Below are 13,004 nucleotides of genomic sequence, written 5' to 3' on the forward strand. Positions count from 1 at the left end.
CCAAGTGTATCTTATAAAACGTCCAGTTTGAAATTGGGGAATGCATCTGCCCTGGACAGAGGAGGGGGAAGGGTTTCTCCCGAGTGCATTTCCTCGAAGAAATGCGAGCTTGGCTAAAACATGACGCTGGAGATTGTTGTTGAACTCGAGTGCAGTTGCGAAACAGTCAAGTGTGCAAGAAGAACCCCACAATAACACAGCGGCTGGGAGTTGACAGCCAACCAGTCTACTTTTTCCTTTACTCCACAAACTCACCCACACATCGAGGTTGATGTCCTTGATGACCCCGTTGCCGTTGTACAAGTCCAAGCCCAGCTGCTCCAGGCTCAGTCGCTCCTGCAGAAAGTGACCTAGGTAGTGCTGCAAGAGGTACCGACAGGCCCGCTTCTTGATGGAGCCTGACCAGGGGAAAAGCCAGCGAGACATAGGGCCAGAGAGAGCGGGGAGAGGGAGCGAAGAGGAGGCTGAGGAGAACGAGTGCGATGGCAGCTCTCTGGAAACGGCATAACAGACTAGAACAGAGTGTGCAAAAAAACAAGGAATGAGCCGCAGCTAGCTAAACGGCTAAGGAAGGGGTAGCACCGTAATTCTCCCCCTTAGCTGGACACAAAAACTAGAAAATCCTTTGTGTCAGGACCGAAAAGACGCCCACGCTGAGTGAAAATGGCTTACTCCAACCGACTATAGTTTTCTCGGTCCATGTTTTTGCTTCGTTTCTGTACTGGAGCGACAGGTCCTGTTGGAGCGTATCTCTTGTTCGGCGTTGTTTATTGTTATCAAACGCCAACTGCTGGTATGGTGAGCGGACGTGCGTAACTACGTCATCGTGACGAAAGCAAAACCCGGAAAAGGTGCAAACAAGCAAGTTGTAATTTAATGTATTATTTTATTATTGTTGTGTTAGTCCTTTCGCACGGGATCCGATTACTTTATTTTAAGCGATTAAACATTTCGAGTTTTAATGTTTGCAAATGAAAATATGATGCATGGTTCGTTGGTAATTTCGCATATCTTCTTTTCATGACCAATAATTTACTTTAAATATACATTTCAATCTGTTCGTCCTAAACAGTTAACTTATGTGCATTTAAACTGCAATTGCATTACTTTTTTTCATACCTTTGTTAAAAAGTAGTTAACATTTCCCCAATTTTTACCTGCCTCCGACCAGCCTAGTTACAAAATTTACTGTTGGAAATTATGACCAAGGTTCACTTAAAAACAGACATTTTCAGGGATTATTTTACTTTTGTGTACTTTGGTCAGATCCTTTGCTATAAACAATTATGCACATTTTTCCTACTGAGCAATACATGGGTAATTTTTAATCTATTCCAAGTGTTAAGTCTAACAAATTGCATTTGTAGTCTTTATGAACAGGTCTCTTGTAAATGAGTCCTCGAGGCTCAATGGGACTAACCTGTATAAATAAAGGTTGAATTGAATTATAAGTTCTAGTCAACTTGGTTAATTGTAGGGACTTTTTTTGGTCAAACTATCAGATGTTTTTATAGACTAAAGTGAAATCTTTTTGGTTCCCAAAATATATTTTATTGTTTAACATAACAAATCCAGATTAACAACTTTAAATCATTTGACATATGCATTTACTGTCTTAACATATCAGCTAGTGCCTATATACAAAAAAAAAAAAAAAAAAAAGGCTATTGTGTAACTTTACAAACAGCATCAGTCCTTGGGTCAAAAAAATGCCATTTAGCTGTTAAGACAACAATTACAAGTCAATTTGATCTACATTTATTTTTTGTGAATACAAAAATAAGCGCAATAATAAAAGAAAACATAAGCTATAAATAAAATAACTGTTTTATTTCACAAAAATTTGAACAAATTCTTCATTTTAGGAAGGCCACATCTGGGATCTTGCCTTCTGCCTGTAGAAAAAAAACAAAAAACAAACAGCTCTTAGCTTAACAATTTTTATGCAACGACAAACAGACAAAAGAAAAAAAACAATGATTTGAACATTACTTTCAACTGTGTAAAAATCTGTGCTGCTCGGTTGAAATCCCACTCATTATCCAGCAGACACCTATGACAAATGGAATATTTTATCAGTTGCACATTTATTAAAACATTTAATATACTTGATTTTGTAAAAATATTACAAAAGCCATACTTTTGTGACCATTCCAGGTTCATGCCTGACTTCAGTGAGAACGCTGTAAGCATCTCTTGTTGTGGAGCTGTGAGGGTTGGGACGGGACTGGAAGATGGAGTTGGTGCTGGAGCCACAAAGGCTCGGCGGATCTCCTCTGTTGTAGCCATTCGGATGAAAAGCTGATCATTGACGATGCACAAACTGTGATGGAAGAAAGTAGACAGATGATGTTTAAAACGTTGTCTTGGCAGGCAAAGTTGGAATTTTCCCAGTTATTCATTTGTCATTTAAAATATAACTTTATTGTGCTCTGAATTAATTTTGGGCCACGAGGTCAGGAAATACGCAGACTAGATCTATTAAAAGGTCTTTAAACTCACCCAGAAGTCCCCGCTGGGACTGTGACGAAAACCCGAGAGAAGGCCATGGTGGACTCTCTGGATTTTCCATCAACAACAACTGAAAAACAAATGAGACAAACAACTCAGCGCTTCAGATCCTTTTTCTATTAGAATAACACAAAGTTTATGATGATAACACAACTCACCTTCTTTAAAGACTCCACTCACAGTGAAGGAGAGTAGTGTGTTCTGAAAATGGAAAATTATTTGTTGCAAAATTACAACAGAAAATGAAAGAAGTGAGAGGAAAAAGTTATAAGCAGTGCCCTATGAAATAAGCATCCACTCACCGTGCAGGTGTTCACATCCACTGTAAAGGAGGCAATGTCGTGTTGCGTTTTTGGCAGCTCGTTGAGGAATGCCACAACGTTCAGTCGAGTGTGCTTGATTAACCGAAACCGCATTGCTGAAGAGAAAACAAACAAACAAACAAACAAACAAACATTATTACGCATCTAAAATAAAAACTCGCACAGATGCAGCAGCATGTTAAAAGCTGCGAGGGAGAACTCACTTGAGTCTTTGAGCCTTTTCAGGTTTCGACTGTCTTTATGATACTCCCCCAGACTGCTCCTAAACACCCCAGCAGAAAAAAAGATTTGTGTAAATGCAGCTAAAACCCAGATTTGTGTAACCAGTCACAAATAGAAATATAGCAAGTCAATTCTGAAAAACTTTGGTCTAATTCCCTTTTATGCGATAAATTATAAGCAAATGTGTATTTTTATATGTTTTTACCTGGAGGGGTTCTGTGTGGAGTAAGGTGTTGTGATGGATAATGAAGCACCATCATGATAAGCATCCAGAAGGGGCTGCCTGTCTCCTGAGTCATATATACTGTAGTACCTGCAACACAGTCACATGTTAATGTTACTATATTTGCTCCTTTTTGATGTAATCTGCAGCTTCAAAAACCTTTTAAACTTACTGCTGCAAGAAACGAAGGATGAGTGCCTTGATTTCATCAGAGCCAAAGTAGCTTCCCTGAATGAAAAAGCAAACAAAACAAAAGGCGTTCTTCAGGTGCAACACGAACCACAGAGAATGAAGTTTTACTCAAGTACTACCATAAATACAGAGGTCACATGAAATGGAAACTACACAATGATAATGAGCCAACCTTGGAGGGCGGGATTGTAGTCGGTGTTTCAACATCAAACCTAATTGGAGGCGGGAGGTCATTACCATCCTGCACAAGTGACAAAGTTGTCAGATGGTATCACATAACAGAAAATTAATTTCAAACACTTGTGCATTTTTTTTTAAATAATATTTTTATTAAAACAGTTTAAAAACAAAAACAGAAAAAGTCCCAACATCTGCACATTATCCTGATAACTTGTGCCAATTTAACACAGTTAAAAGAAAGCAGACCCTTAGAACAAAGAACGTTAAGCCATGTTTGTTTGGATGCAATGTAAAAAAGGGATGAAGTTCAAGAGAAGAAAGGAGAAAACCAACATGTGGACATACCAGTTTGAGAAGTCGAGGAAATCTCTGCCGCACAGCACTGGTACACAAGAACAAAATCAAGAGCAAAAATGTTATCATCCCAATCTACTAATAAATAAACAAACAATACTGAATAACGAAAATAATACTGTCAGTAACACCTGCTGGTTCACCCAGTGTCCTTGCAATTTCTTAATACTACGTTTTGGAAAAAATGCACATGAATGTTCTTATGGGGGGCCGAGATGGTGTAGAGGCAGGGCAGCCGGTTTGGGACCCAAAAGTCCCAGGTTCGATCCCCAGTCACTGCACATCACGTGGTGTCTTTGGGCAGCACACCTCATCCCCAAAAGCCTCCCGGCGCTTTCAATAGCTGCCCACTGCACCACCTGGTGGTGGATGGGTTAAATGCAGAGACTAATTTCGCCATTGTATGGAAACATACAGTGCTGACATTGTGATGACATTATTATTATTATTACTAGTGACAAGGTATTTTATCTTTTTTTTTTTCCCATTCAACCTTTATGTATACAGGTTAGTCTCATTAAGCCTCGAGGACTCATTTACAAGAGACCTGTGCATTGACTTTTTGTCAATGCACATGAAAATCCACAAACTAACATGCATGCCATAATCCTCCCTCCAGTTTTGAGTATTTTAAATTCTCCCACCCCAAAGTGTACTTACCAGCAGGTATACTCACCCTCTCCCCACAACAGGGTGATACACACAGATCTGACATGGAAGAGCAACACAAGCACACTTTTCTAGGAGTATACACACGCAAACATGCCACCAGCTGCCAGACTGTGCTGGAAACCAGAGTACACATCCAGGTTGAATTAGTAAAATAAAGAGGTCATATATGCATGGCTGGGAGAGAGGTGGTTACCGCCAGTGGTGTGTTAAATCCCCCCCCCCCCAACCTAAATTCTGGCTAAGATGTTTGAAAAAAGACAAGTCTATGTCATTAATAAAACAACATTTGGGTAAATATATATAATTATTGGGCAAAATTTAGAAAAGTGCCCAATATTCAGAATGATTCTAGTTAATCGTGAAAGGTTTTGTCCAAGTCTGCACCTATAATTGACAGCAAAGAAAAATGATTTGAGATCAGAGATGAATAAAGGACAGCAGGCCTCAAAGTGAGCTGGACCCAGCAGTCCTGCTGTTCATGTTTCCCCATTTTTCAAAGTGTTGGTGTGCCCTGAAGAGGTGGCACAGCTCTTCATGTATCTGGATTTGTTGAAAGTCATTATGATTATACCAAGCCTTGGTTACAAGATGGCTCTGAGACAATTAAGAACTTTAGCATAGACAACACTCAGCTCTCTCTGCTTCCTGACTGAGCTTTCATTTCTTCTCTCTTGGTAGTGGTCAGTCATTAGAAACTGCAGGAGGAAGTGCTTTCTCATTCGTTTCCATTCTTCACTTCCTTTTTTTGACTGAACTTTTAATTTCCAGTTCAGAACACATTCCTTTCTGAAGTATTTGACAAGTTTTGCCAAACTCTCCGTTCATTGAAAAGCCGAGGCCTCTTGCAGGAGGAAAGATTGAACACGGTAGGAGAGACTATTTTTCTCTCGTCTCATCCTTGTCCCTGTTGATGAAAAATAACCTGCTCCACCTCAGCCCAACGGCTTTGCCTGTGTAGTCCCATCCTTCCCGTTTCTTGTCATGCTGTCAGTGAGTCTGAGCTCACAGGGACTGAGGCCGAGTAATCGTGACTGTGCCTGCCTTAGGTTGTCCCGAGATTTCGAGGTGGGATCTTACCCGTCATGGGCTATCCAGCCTTCCATACTCGCCTGCTACAGGAGCCGAATGGGCAATTATTTCATGAGGGGAGGTGTGGGGGAATCATTGGCAGTGGATAGACTTTGATTCTTTCATCTCTCGAGATGAAAAATAATTTTCCTTCCCAAGACAGCACATGTGTGATTACTCAGTGCTGTTCAAAAGATAATTTCATCGTTTTGGATGCTCATCACAGTACATTTCAGAGAGTCATGCTCAGCTACTTTGTGTTATATTTAACAGGAAATCTACAATGTTATACAACAGTTCAGAAAATAAAAGCATGAATGTCAGCAGGGGAGTGCTGGGTACAGTGTCACTGAGAACCATAAAACCAAGAAAAGACCAAAAGGAAAAAAAAAGGATGCCCCACAGAGAAGCTGAAAACTGGCAGGGAGAAGATTATGTTCAATGAAAGGGTCAACAATAAACTGAAACAGAAAGGACAAACAATGGGAAATAATCTGAAGTTTATGTCCTCTCAGCATCTTTTGGAAGAAAGAAGTTTAGTTTGCAGTGTGAAAAGAAAACGTTAATTATCTAGTAGGAAAGAAAAGTGTAAAACAAAGAACAGCAAATAAAACGTTTTTGTATAAAATGGGCCCTGTATGACGCTACATGTGTAGGTTTTGAAAGTGCTTCATTACACACTTCATGCAGAGATGCATATATTCAATTACTGACTTTTTCCCATCCTTTGGACACAACTGAAGTTAATCTAAAGATGTGAGTGGGATTGTTTTGGAGATGGAAAAAGTAAACAGAAGGATATACAAGTAAGCAAACACTGTTTTCAATTATTTAGTTTTTTTCCTCACAAAAATCAAAAGCATAAAAACTGTTCTATTAATGTCAGATGTGACTGGTTCAAAAGTTTATCCTTCTTAGAAAATGCTTTCAGTTATGATAAAGCCATTTTAATCATTACTTAAAAAATGTAATTTCAATTTTTTTATAACCACACTGCTGCAAACACTTAACCTGGATTTATAGACAATGAGAAGGGCCAGTTGTGTCTCGATGACGTGGGTGCACGACAATAATTGCGTAGTTTGCTTCTCTTACCAACTGCTGACAACCCGTCTTGTGCATTGCCACCACTCAGAACTCGTTCTTGGTACAATGTGGCAAGCATTGTGTGATTGGACAGAACTTCATGGGCGTTTGTTTATGAAAAGTGGCTGCAGTCAGCTGATCTCAGGGTAGCATCTGCTGAGAAGCTGCTGGCCGGGGATGTGAGAAAATACAGCCAACATTACAACTGTTCCAGAAAAAAATAATAGTCAAATAAAACTTTTAAGGATAGCTGTGGCGGTGATGACCATGTGCAGGTACACATTGGCCGAGCAGCGTACAGGTATGTTCCCGTACTTTCTGTTGGATACGGTGGCGGTCTCTTTGTGACAAATTTACAAAATAGTGCTTCTCAATTAACAAAAGCAATACCAGATGGTCCTTCTGTAACTCCATCATCATCATCAACTGAAAATAAAGATCCACTCTGAAAAGCGCGCAGTCTGTGTTGATTCTGATCGCACTGTGTGCTGCAGGGACTGATCAGGATTTATCCCATGCACTTCTTTCTTAAGTACGGTCACTGAGAAAAAGACCGTCAATGTCAGCAAGATCCGATGTCCTACATGTTGTTGAAGTGCGGTGGGGTCTTTTTTATTCAGGTGAGACTCACTGACACCCTCAGTCACAACACTAATTTCTCCATGTAAAAAATGTTTCTTCTCACCCCCCACAACTGTTGACTGACCTGATGTATGCAGCCTGGTCCTTAAAGAGCTCACACAGAGGGTTCCTGTTCAGCCACAGCTCCACCAGTTTCAGGCCTTTTATTTTCTCCAGCTCCCGGTCAGTCTTCAGCTATTAAAAAAAAAAAGGATGTGTGGGAAAAAATAGAAATTATAGAAACACGTTACGCTAACAAGACTTAAGCGGAAATTATGTCTGTTCTCACCTCATTGTGCGAAAGATTGAGGGCCTTGAGATTAGGTGCTTTGGTAAGTAATTCAGCAAGCTCGTCAAGTTTGTGAATACGGTTGTTACTCAGATTCAAACATGACAGCTGAAAGGTAAGAGAAGACTAATTAGCAAACTTAACTGGATGCACTACATTCTCAGCATAAGAAATAACATTAAACCCATCTCTGCTTCCATGAGAAGGAACCAAACTGTTAATCTCACCTCAGGGATGTTTTCTTCAATGATCTTAATGACAGCCTCCATGCTTGTCTTCCTGTTCAAGATGACCTCAATGTTCTGGGACACCAAGTCTGTCAAAAAAAAGTTGAATTATAAAGAAGAATTCCAAGTATTAAAACCACTACTAGACACAGATGGACATGCAGGAGGTTTTAGTTGGATATAACCAAAACAATAATACAAAAAAAAAAAAAAAAAAAAAAAAAAAAAAAAAGCTTTCAATTGAGGGCTTTCTAATCAACAACAGTAAAGGTTTTTAATAAAAAAAAAAATTAAAAAAAAATCATTTTATCATGCATCTTACATTTGTGTGAAATGCTCTAAGAATATAAGTACCTGGGTCCATTCGAATGTTGTTCAAGTCCAGTGCTTGCTGGGAACCATCAAAACGTTTTGCCATGCATTGCTGTTCAGGATAAAAAACAGTCAATATAAGAAATGTCATTAAAATGTTTAATATGTTGATTGTCCTCACAGAGAAAACTTCAGACGTGCTCTATTTAAAACCCATGTGTTTTAATGCTGCAATAATTATTTTTACAAAACAAACACATCGTCAGAAAGATGATCAGTATTTCACCTTCAGGTGTTCTATGTGCTCAGGCTTCAGGTCAGCTAGCAGGAAGGCTGGTGGATTACTTGGGTTAACATGCACTTCCACCTTTAAAAACAAGAACAGGTTTTTAAAAAACACAGGTCAATAATTAGGGATAAACTGTTGGGTTTTTGATTAATTGGTTATAGTGCAAAGTTTCGTTTATGTCAAAAATAAATAAGTTGCAATTTTTTTTATGTAGGTGTGAGGTGAAATCATCAAAATAGTATGACAACCAGCAATTATTTGCCAGCAACACAAAGGCTAATCATTAGACACTACATAGTATAAGCATCAGTACAGAAGTTAAGGATGAGATTTTATTCTTTAGCACAACACACCTTATACCCATCTGAATCTGTGATCTTGTGAGAACATTTCTGTAAAGCATTGGCAGCAGCAGAATCTTCCACATAGAAATGAACCCTGTTGTGGTCAACATGATACTGGACAGACAGAGAAAAATATTTAATCTCATTAAAATCCTGTATACAAATGTGTCTAGAAAGAAAATGGTACAACAAATAAATATGAATGAATACTGGAAAATATCCACTTGATTCTAAACGATATTAACCCTAAAAAATATACAGAATCTTTAAAAAGTGCTTAAACTTACCTGTATAGGTGAGTAGGGAACTGAACAGATGTTCTGAAGAGCTGGCACTAACCACTTCTTGTCATATTTTCGTCCATGTGGTATCTGTCAAACAGAAAACAAAAAAATTTAATATTTTCTGACAAGTTAGTTCAGATCTGCTAGTCATGGGGTCAATGTAATGTCACACACCGTTACTTTAAACCAGTTTGATTGGGATCTCAGACCACCTCGATCTCCTCCTCTTCCACCACCTCCCCCTCTACCACCTCCTCCTCCTTTGCCCTGTCGCTTGTCTCTGTCAAACCGTCCATCTCCTCTCCAGGGTCTTCCATATGGATTGCTAAAAAAAGAAGGTAATAATTTCAAGGTTAACCATTTGTTTTAAAAAATATTAAGGATACAGTGATAGAGAGCTGATTTAAGCCAATGTTACTTTTTAATTGAGCTTTCATTTGACAAAGTTTAAATGTATTTTTTTTTTTTTTTACAAAATAAGTACTTCATGAAAGCAGCTTTACCCTGCATACAATTTATTATCATGAATATTACATAACACACTACAACTCAGAAACAATTCCAAAAGTACACAATATTATTGAACAACAATTAAGTCAAGCTCTAACAAAAGGCCACATTAACAACTTTGAAATAACCAAATTCTTCTTTCTTTGAATTGTGTAATGTTCTAAGGAGGAGGTGTGGTATTGCATGAAACTGGTCCAGATGACACGACTTACACCTTTGTTGTTGTCATCTACCTGGATGATTGAGCTCACAACCTTTTTTCACCTGGAATATCCTGTGCAGCCTGACCCAGGACAACAGAACTGTAACTGCTAGTGCTACTGTCAGTGGAATATTTAGGCTCAGTCAAACCAAAGCAGCTAAGCAGGTTTATCAATGTGTGCCTTTAAATTAAACCTGCATGTTTAACATACTGCAGCTGTGTCTGAAAATTGTCCGTGCAAGAACAGCTTTCATATGAACTAAATAAAACAAATACCGGTAATTTCAGATGACTGGGGTGATATATATATATATATATATATATATATATATTTTTTTTTTTTTTTTTAACCAGAATTAATTTCTTGCTTATTACAACTTTCAAAATGAGCAATAAGTCTATTTGTTCTAAATCACTACTTACAATCTGTTCTGGGAGCTGCTGTCTTGAGAGTTGTCACTCATAGTCACATCCCCATCTGTATCTTCAAACCTGGATCGTGGTCCAGGACCTCCAAATCCCCCTGTCTGATTTCCTCTCCGACGATCCCTGCGGGACCTGTCAAACGGCCGACCCTTAGTAGAGCCTCTGCCTTTACGGTTGCGAAATGGCAATGTTCTGTCATCGTGCTCTGCAGAGAGAGAGAGAAAAAAAAACTTAAATAAATAAATAAAAGCACAAATAAACATTGTATGCTACTTTCCTTCTCTGTAGGAATTAAAAAGACTATTCCCCTTAAAACACATGAATTAAAAACAGCATTTGTCCTTAATTTATGTCAACTATTCCATAGCCAACATAGTTTTAGAATAAAACTACTTTAGAATGCCATTTTCTCTTAGTTCAAATAGACAGAAATTAAAAACCATAAACCTTATGAGATTTATTGTAAGGTAAAGTCTCATAGGACTGCAGCTGAAAAACTAGTTTGGGACTCTGAATCACAAGAAATCCGTACATTTTCTGTTGTAATCTGTGTTTGTGACTACTCAGGCTGGGGCTGTAGTGTTGGATGTTTCTGTCAGCAGGAAGTTCTGAAAGGTGTCAAAACCTGGTTGTAGCACTTTGGAGACGCTCTCAAAAAAAACTGACAGTCCTGTCGACTCTGGGACTATTCTGAGAGAAAATTTGTTCCACAATTTATTTATTTATTTTTTTAACATGTGCACCTTTGTGACACACACAAGGAAATTGATTTACTAGCAACACATTTTATCTATACGTGTCTATCAAAACACTCAAGGTCGCCTTACAAAAGGTAAATGACAAATGAAAAATATTTTAAAAACTATATCTACACCCAAGTGAACATTTAGGACATCTTGTACACTCCCTATGAATGTTGTTTGCTAACTACCGGTAGTCACCAGCCTCAGCCAGTTTTACTATTTTTAAATTTACAGATTTATCAAAGTTTGAACCACAACACAAATACATACTGTGAACTAACACACACACAGCCCGCACACAAAAATTAATAATAGACAATATCGGTAACCATTTTGTAAAAGGGAAATTTGTGTTTGAGCGAGCATCAATGTCTGTAACATTATTTTTAATTTAAGGTTGTAGTTTTAAAATGCTCAACTATGAATACAAACAGTAAGAATCTAACAAAGTTAAGCCAGGTCCACTGGACGGATTCTTCTTGTTGAAACGTTGCGTATTTTATCCAAAAAACTTCTGAACTTCAAAACGTGTTCCTCCTCCTTATATTTAGAGCACGTTAAATTTTAGTAAAATTTAACATGCTTTAAATATAAGTCCGAGGAGCTGGTTGACATGTGAGGGGCCTTTAAATTAAGCCTTCAAAGGCCCTTCACATGTCAGCCACCTCCTCTTTGAGCTACATTTTACTCAATTTTATCCTTACACATTGCAAATATTTACTGGCATTGATATACACTTCACTTCACTAGCATAAGAGGTCACATAAGAATAATACTTAACTGAACAGACTTATTTCTAAAAGAAAGGAATAAAGTACTAGTCCTGGTATCCTATGCCTTCTTGTTACCTTCTTGAACCTGGAAACCTGTGCGTGTTACTTCTCTCCTCACCATAAAGTCTTCACAATCTGAAAATAAACAGTGACAACAACAAAGAAGATACAAGGTTAGCCTAGCGGGCCTCTTACCGTTGTAGTAATGCCCACCGTCCGCCATATTATTCAGTGTCGGGCGAAGGTGAAAAAACAGCGCTGGGTGAAAAAGACTCCGCGGACTTTTCTCCTTTACAAAACTCAAATTTGCGACAATGAAAAAAACTCAGACATTCTTGTCTGTTCGAGTAATAAAGAAGAAACAAGAAAAACGGGAGAACAATTATTCACTGGACACGTCTTTCTCTAGCCGATAGCTTCGCTAGCTTCTGCTAACAAATGAGGAGACGAGGGCGGAAGTAAACATTTCGGAAGCTTCCACTTCCGGGTCACAAAACGAATAAGTTATTTAAAAAAAACAAAAAAACGATATCATTCCCCATTCTTAATATTTTAAGTAACCAGACTTTTTGAAACAATCCTTTCTGGTCCTGATCAATAATTCTCTAGTATTTCTGAAGATCTTTCTAAGGTTTGCTAATTGACGCATCTTTGGAGTGAACATGGAACAACTTAAATAGAAAAACTTTAAGTGTCAAAATGAAATGCCTAAATACTTCATTTAGTTGAGGAAATACATCTTACTAGCATTAGTCAGGTTAAAAAATAGGAAGGATCTGTTTTTTTTAATAGCATAATTGAAAAAAAAATAAATAAAAAATGACAGTGTAATAGTGTTACACTATTATTATGAGGTTGACACCAGAGTAAAATTATTCCTCTTTATTTCTCATTATTATAGATTTTCACAAGTTAAAAATGATAAAAAAAATAATTATTAGTTTCCTTTCTACTGTTAACCATGAAAATAGAATAATGGAAAAAAAAAATCACTGTATGCCACTTTGATTGTTGATATGTGCTGCCAATTATCCATGCTGCTGATCTCATGCTGTATTCATTCATACTCATCTACTCACACAGACTCATGTTCGTGCTGCTGTTGTTCAGCGTATCGTTTTGTACTTAAGTGTTTTGCGTATTTCTTAGTTTA

At 38.0% G+C, this 13,004-nt stretch overlaps 2 protein-coding genes across 3 annotated transcripts in view; both read right to left on the reverse strand.

The window, feature by feature from the left end:
- Positions 1–500, reverse strand: part of atg2a (autophagy related 2A) — a 30,634-nt gene extending 30,134 nt beyond the window's left edge. Inside the window, exon 1 of the mRNA XM_037675245.1 lies at positions 256–500. Coding sequence (XP_037531173.1) covers positions 256–426 — 171 coding nt within the window. The 5' untranslated portion in view covers positions 427–500. The remainder of the gene's footprint in view (positions 1–255) is intronic.
- A 1,203-nt stretch (positions 501–1,703) lies between these two features.
- Positions 1,704–12,299, reverse strand: nxf1a (nuclear RNA export factor 1a). 2 transcript variants are annotated; one of them, XM_037675794.1, is made up of 21 exons: positions 12,047–12,299; positions 10,333–10,540; positions 9,372–9,522; positions 9,201–9,284; positions 8,923–9,027; positions 8,567–8,647; positions 8,323–8,392; positions 7,969–8,057; positions 7,742–7,849; positions 7,538–7,647; positions 3,997–4,033; positions 3,644–3,712; positions 3,452–3,507; positions 3,262–3,369; positions 3,038–3,096; positions 2,814–2,929; positions 2,670–2,712; positions 2,503–2,581; positions 2,141–2,323; positions 1,993–2,053; positions 1,704–1,895 (listed from the first exon to the last, which is right to left on the reverse strand). In XM_037675794.1, the coding sequence occupies exons 1-21, from the start codon at positions 12,072–12,074 to the stop codon at positions 1,857–1,859; spliced, it is 1,884 nt and encodes a 627-aa protein (XP_037531722.1). In that variant the 5' UTR covers positions 12,075–12,299; the 3' UTR covers positions 1,704–1,856. The 2 variants fall into 2 exon arrangements, with proteins under 2 accessions (XP_037531722.1, XP_037531721.1); XM_037675793.1 differs by having other exon boundaries at positions 11,927–12,299.
- Positions 12,300–13,004: the final 705 nt, after the last annotated feature.

Source organism: Nematolebias whitei, chromosome 4, assembly GCF_014905685.2.
Source record: "Nematolebias whitei isolate Nwh7 chromosome 4, NemWhi1, whole genome shotgun sequence".
Taxonomy (NCBI): Eukaryota; Metazoa; Chordata; class Actinopteri; order Cyprinodontiformes; family Rivulidae; genus Nematolebias; species Nematolebias whitei.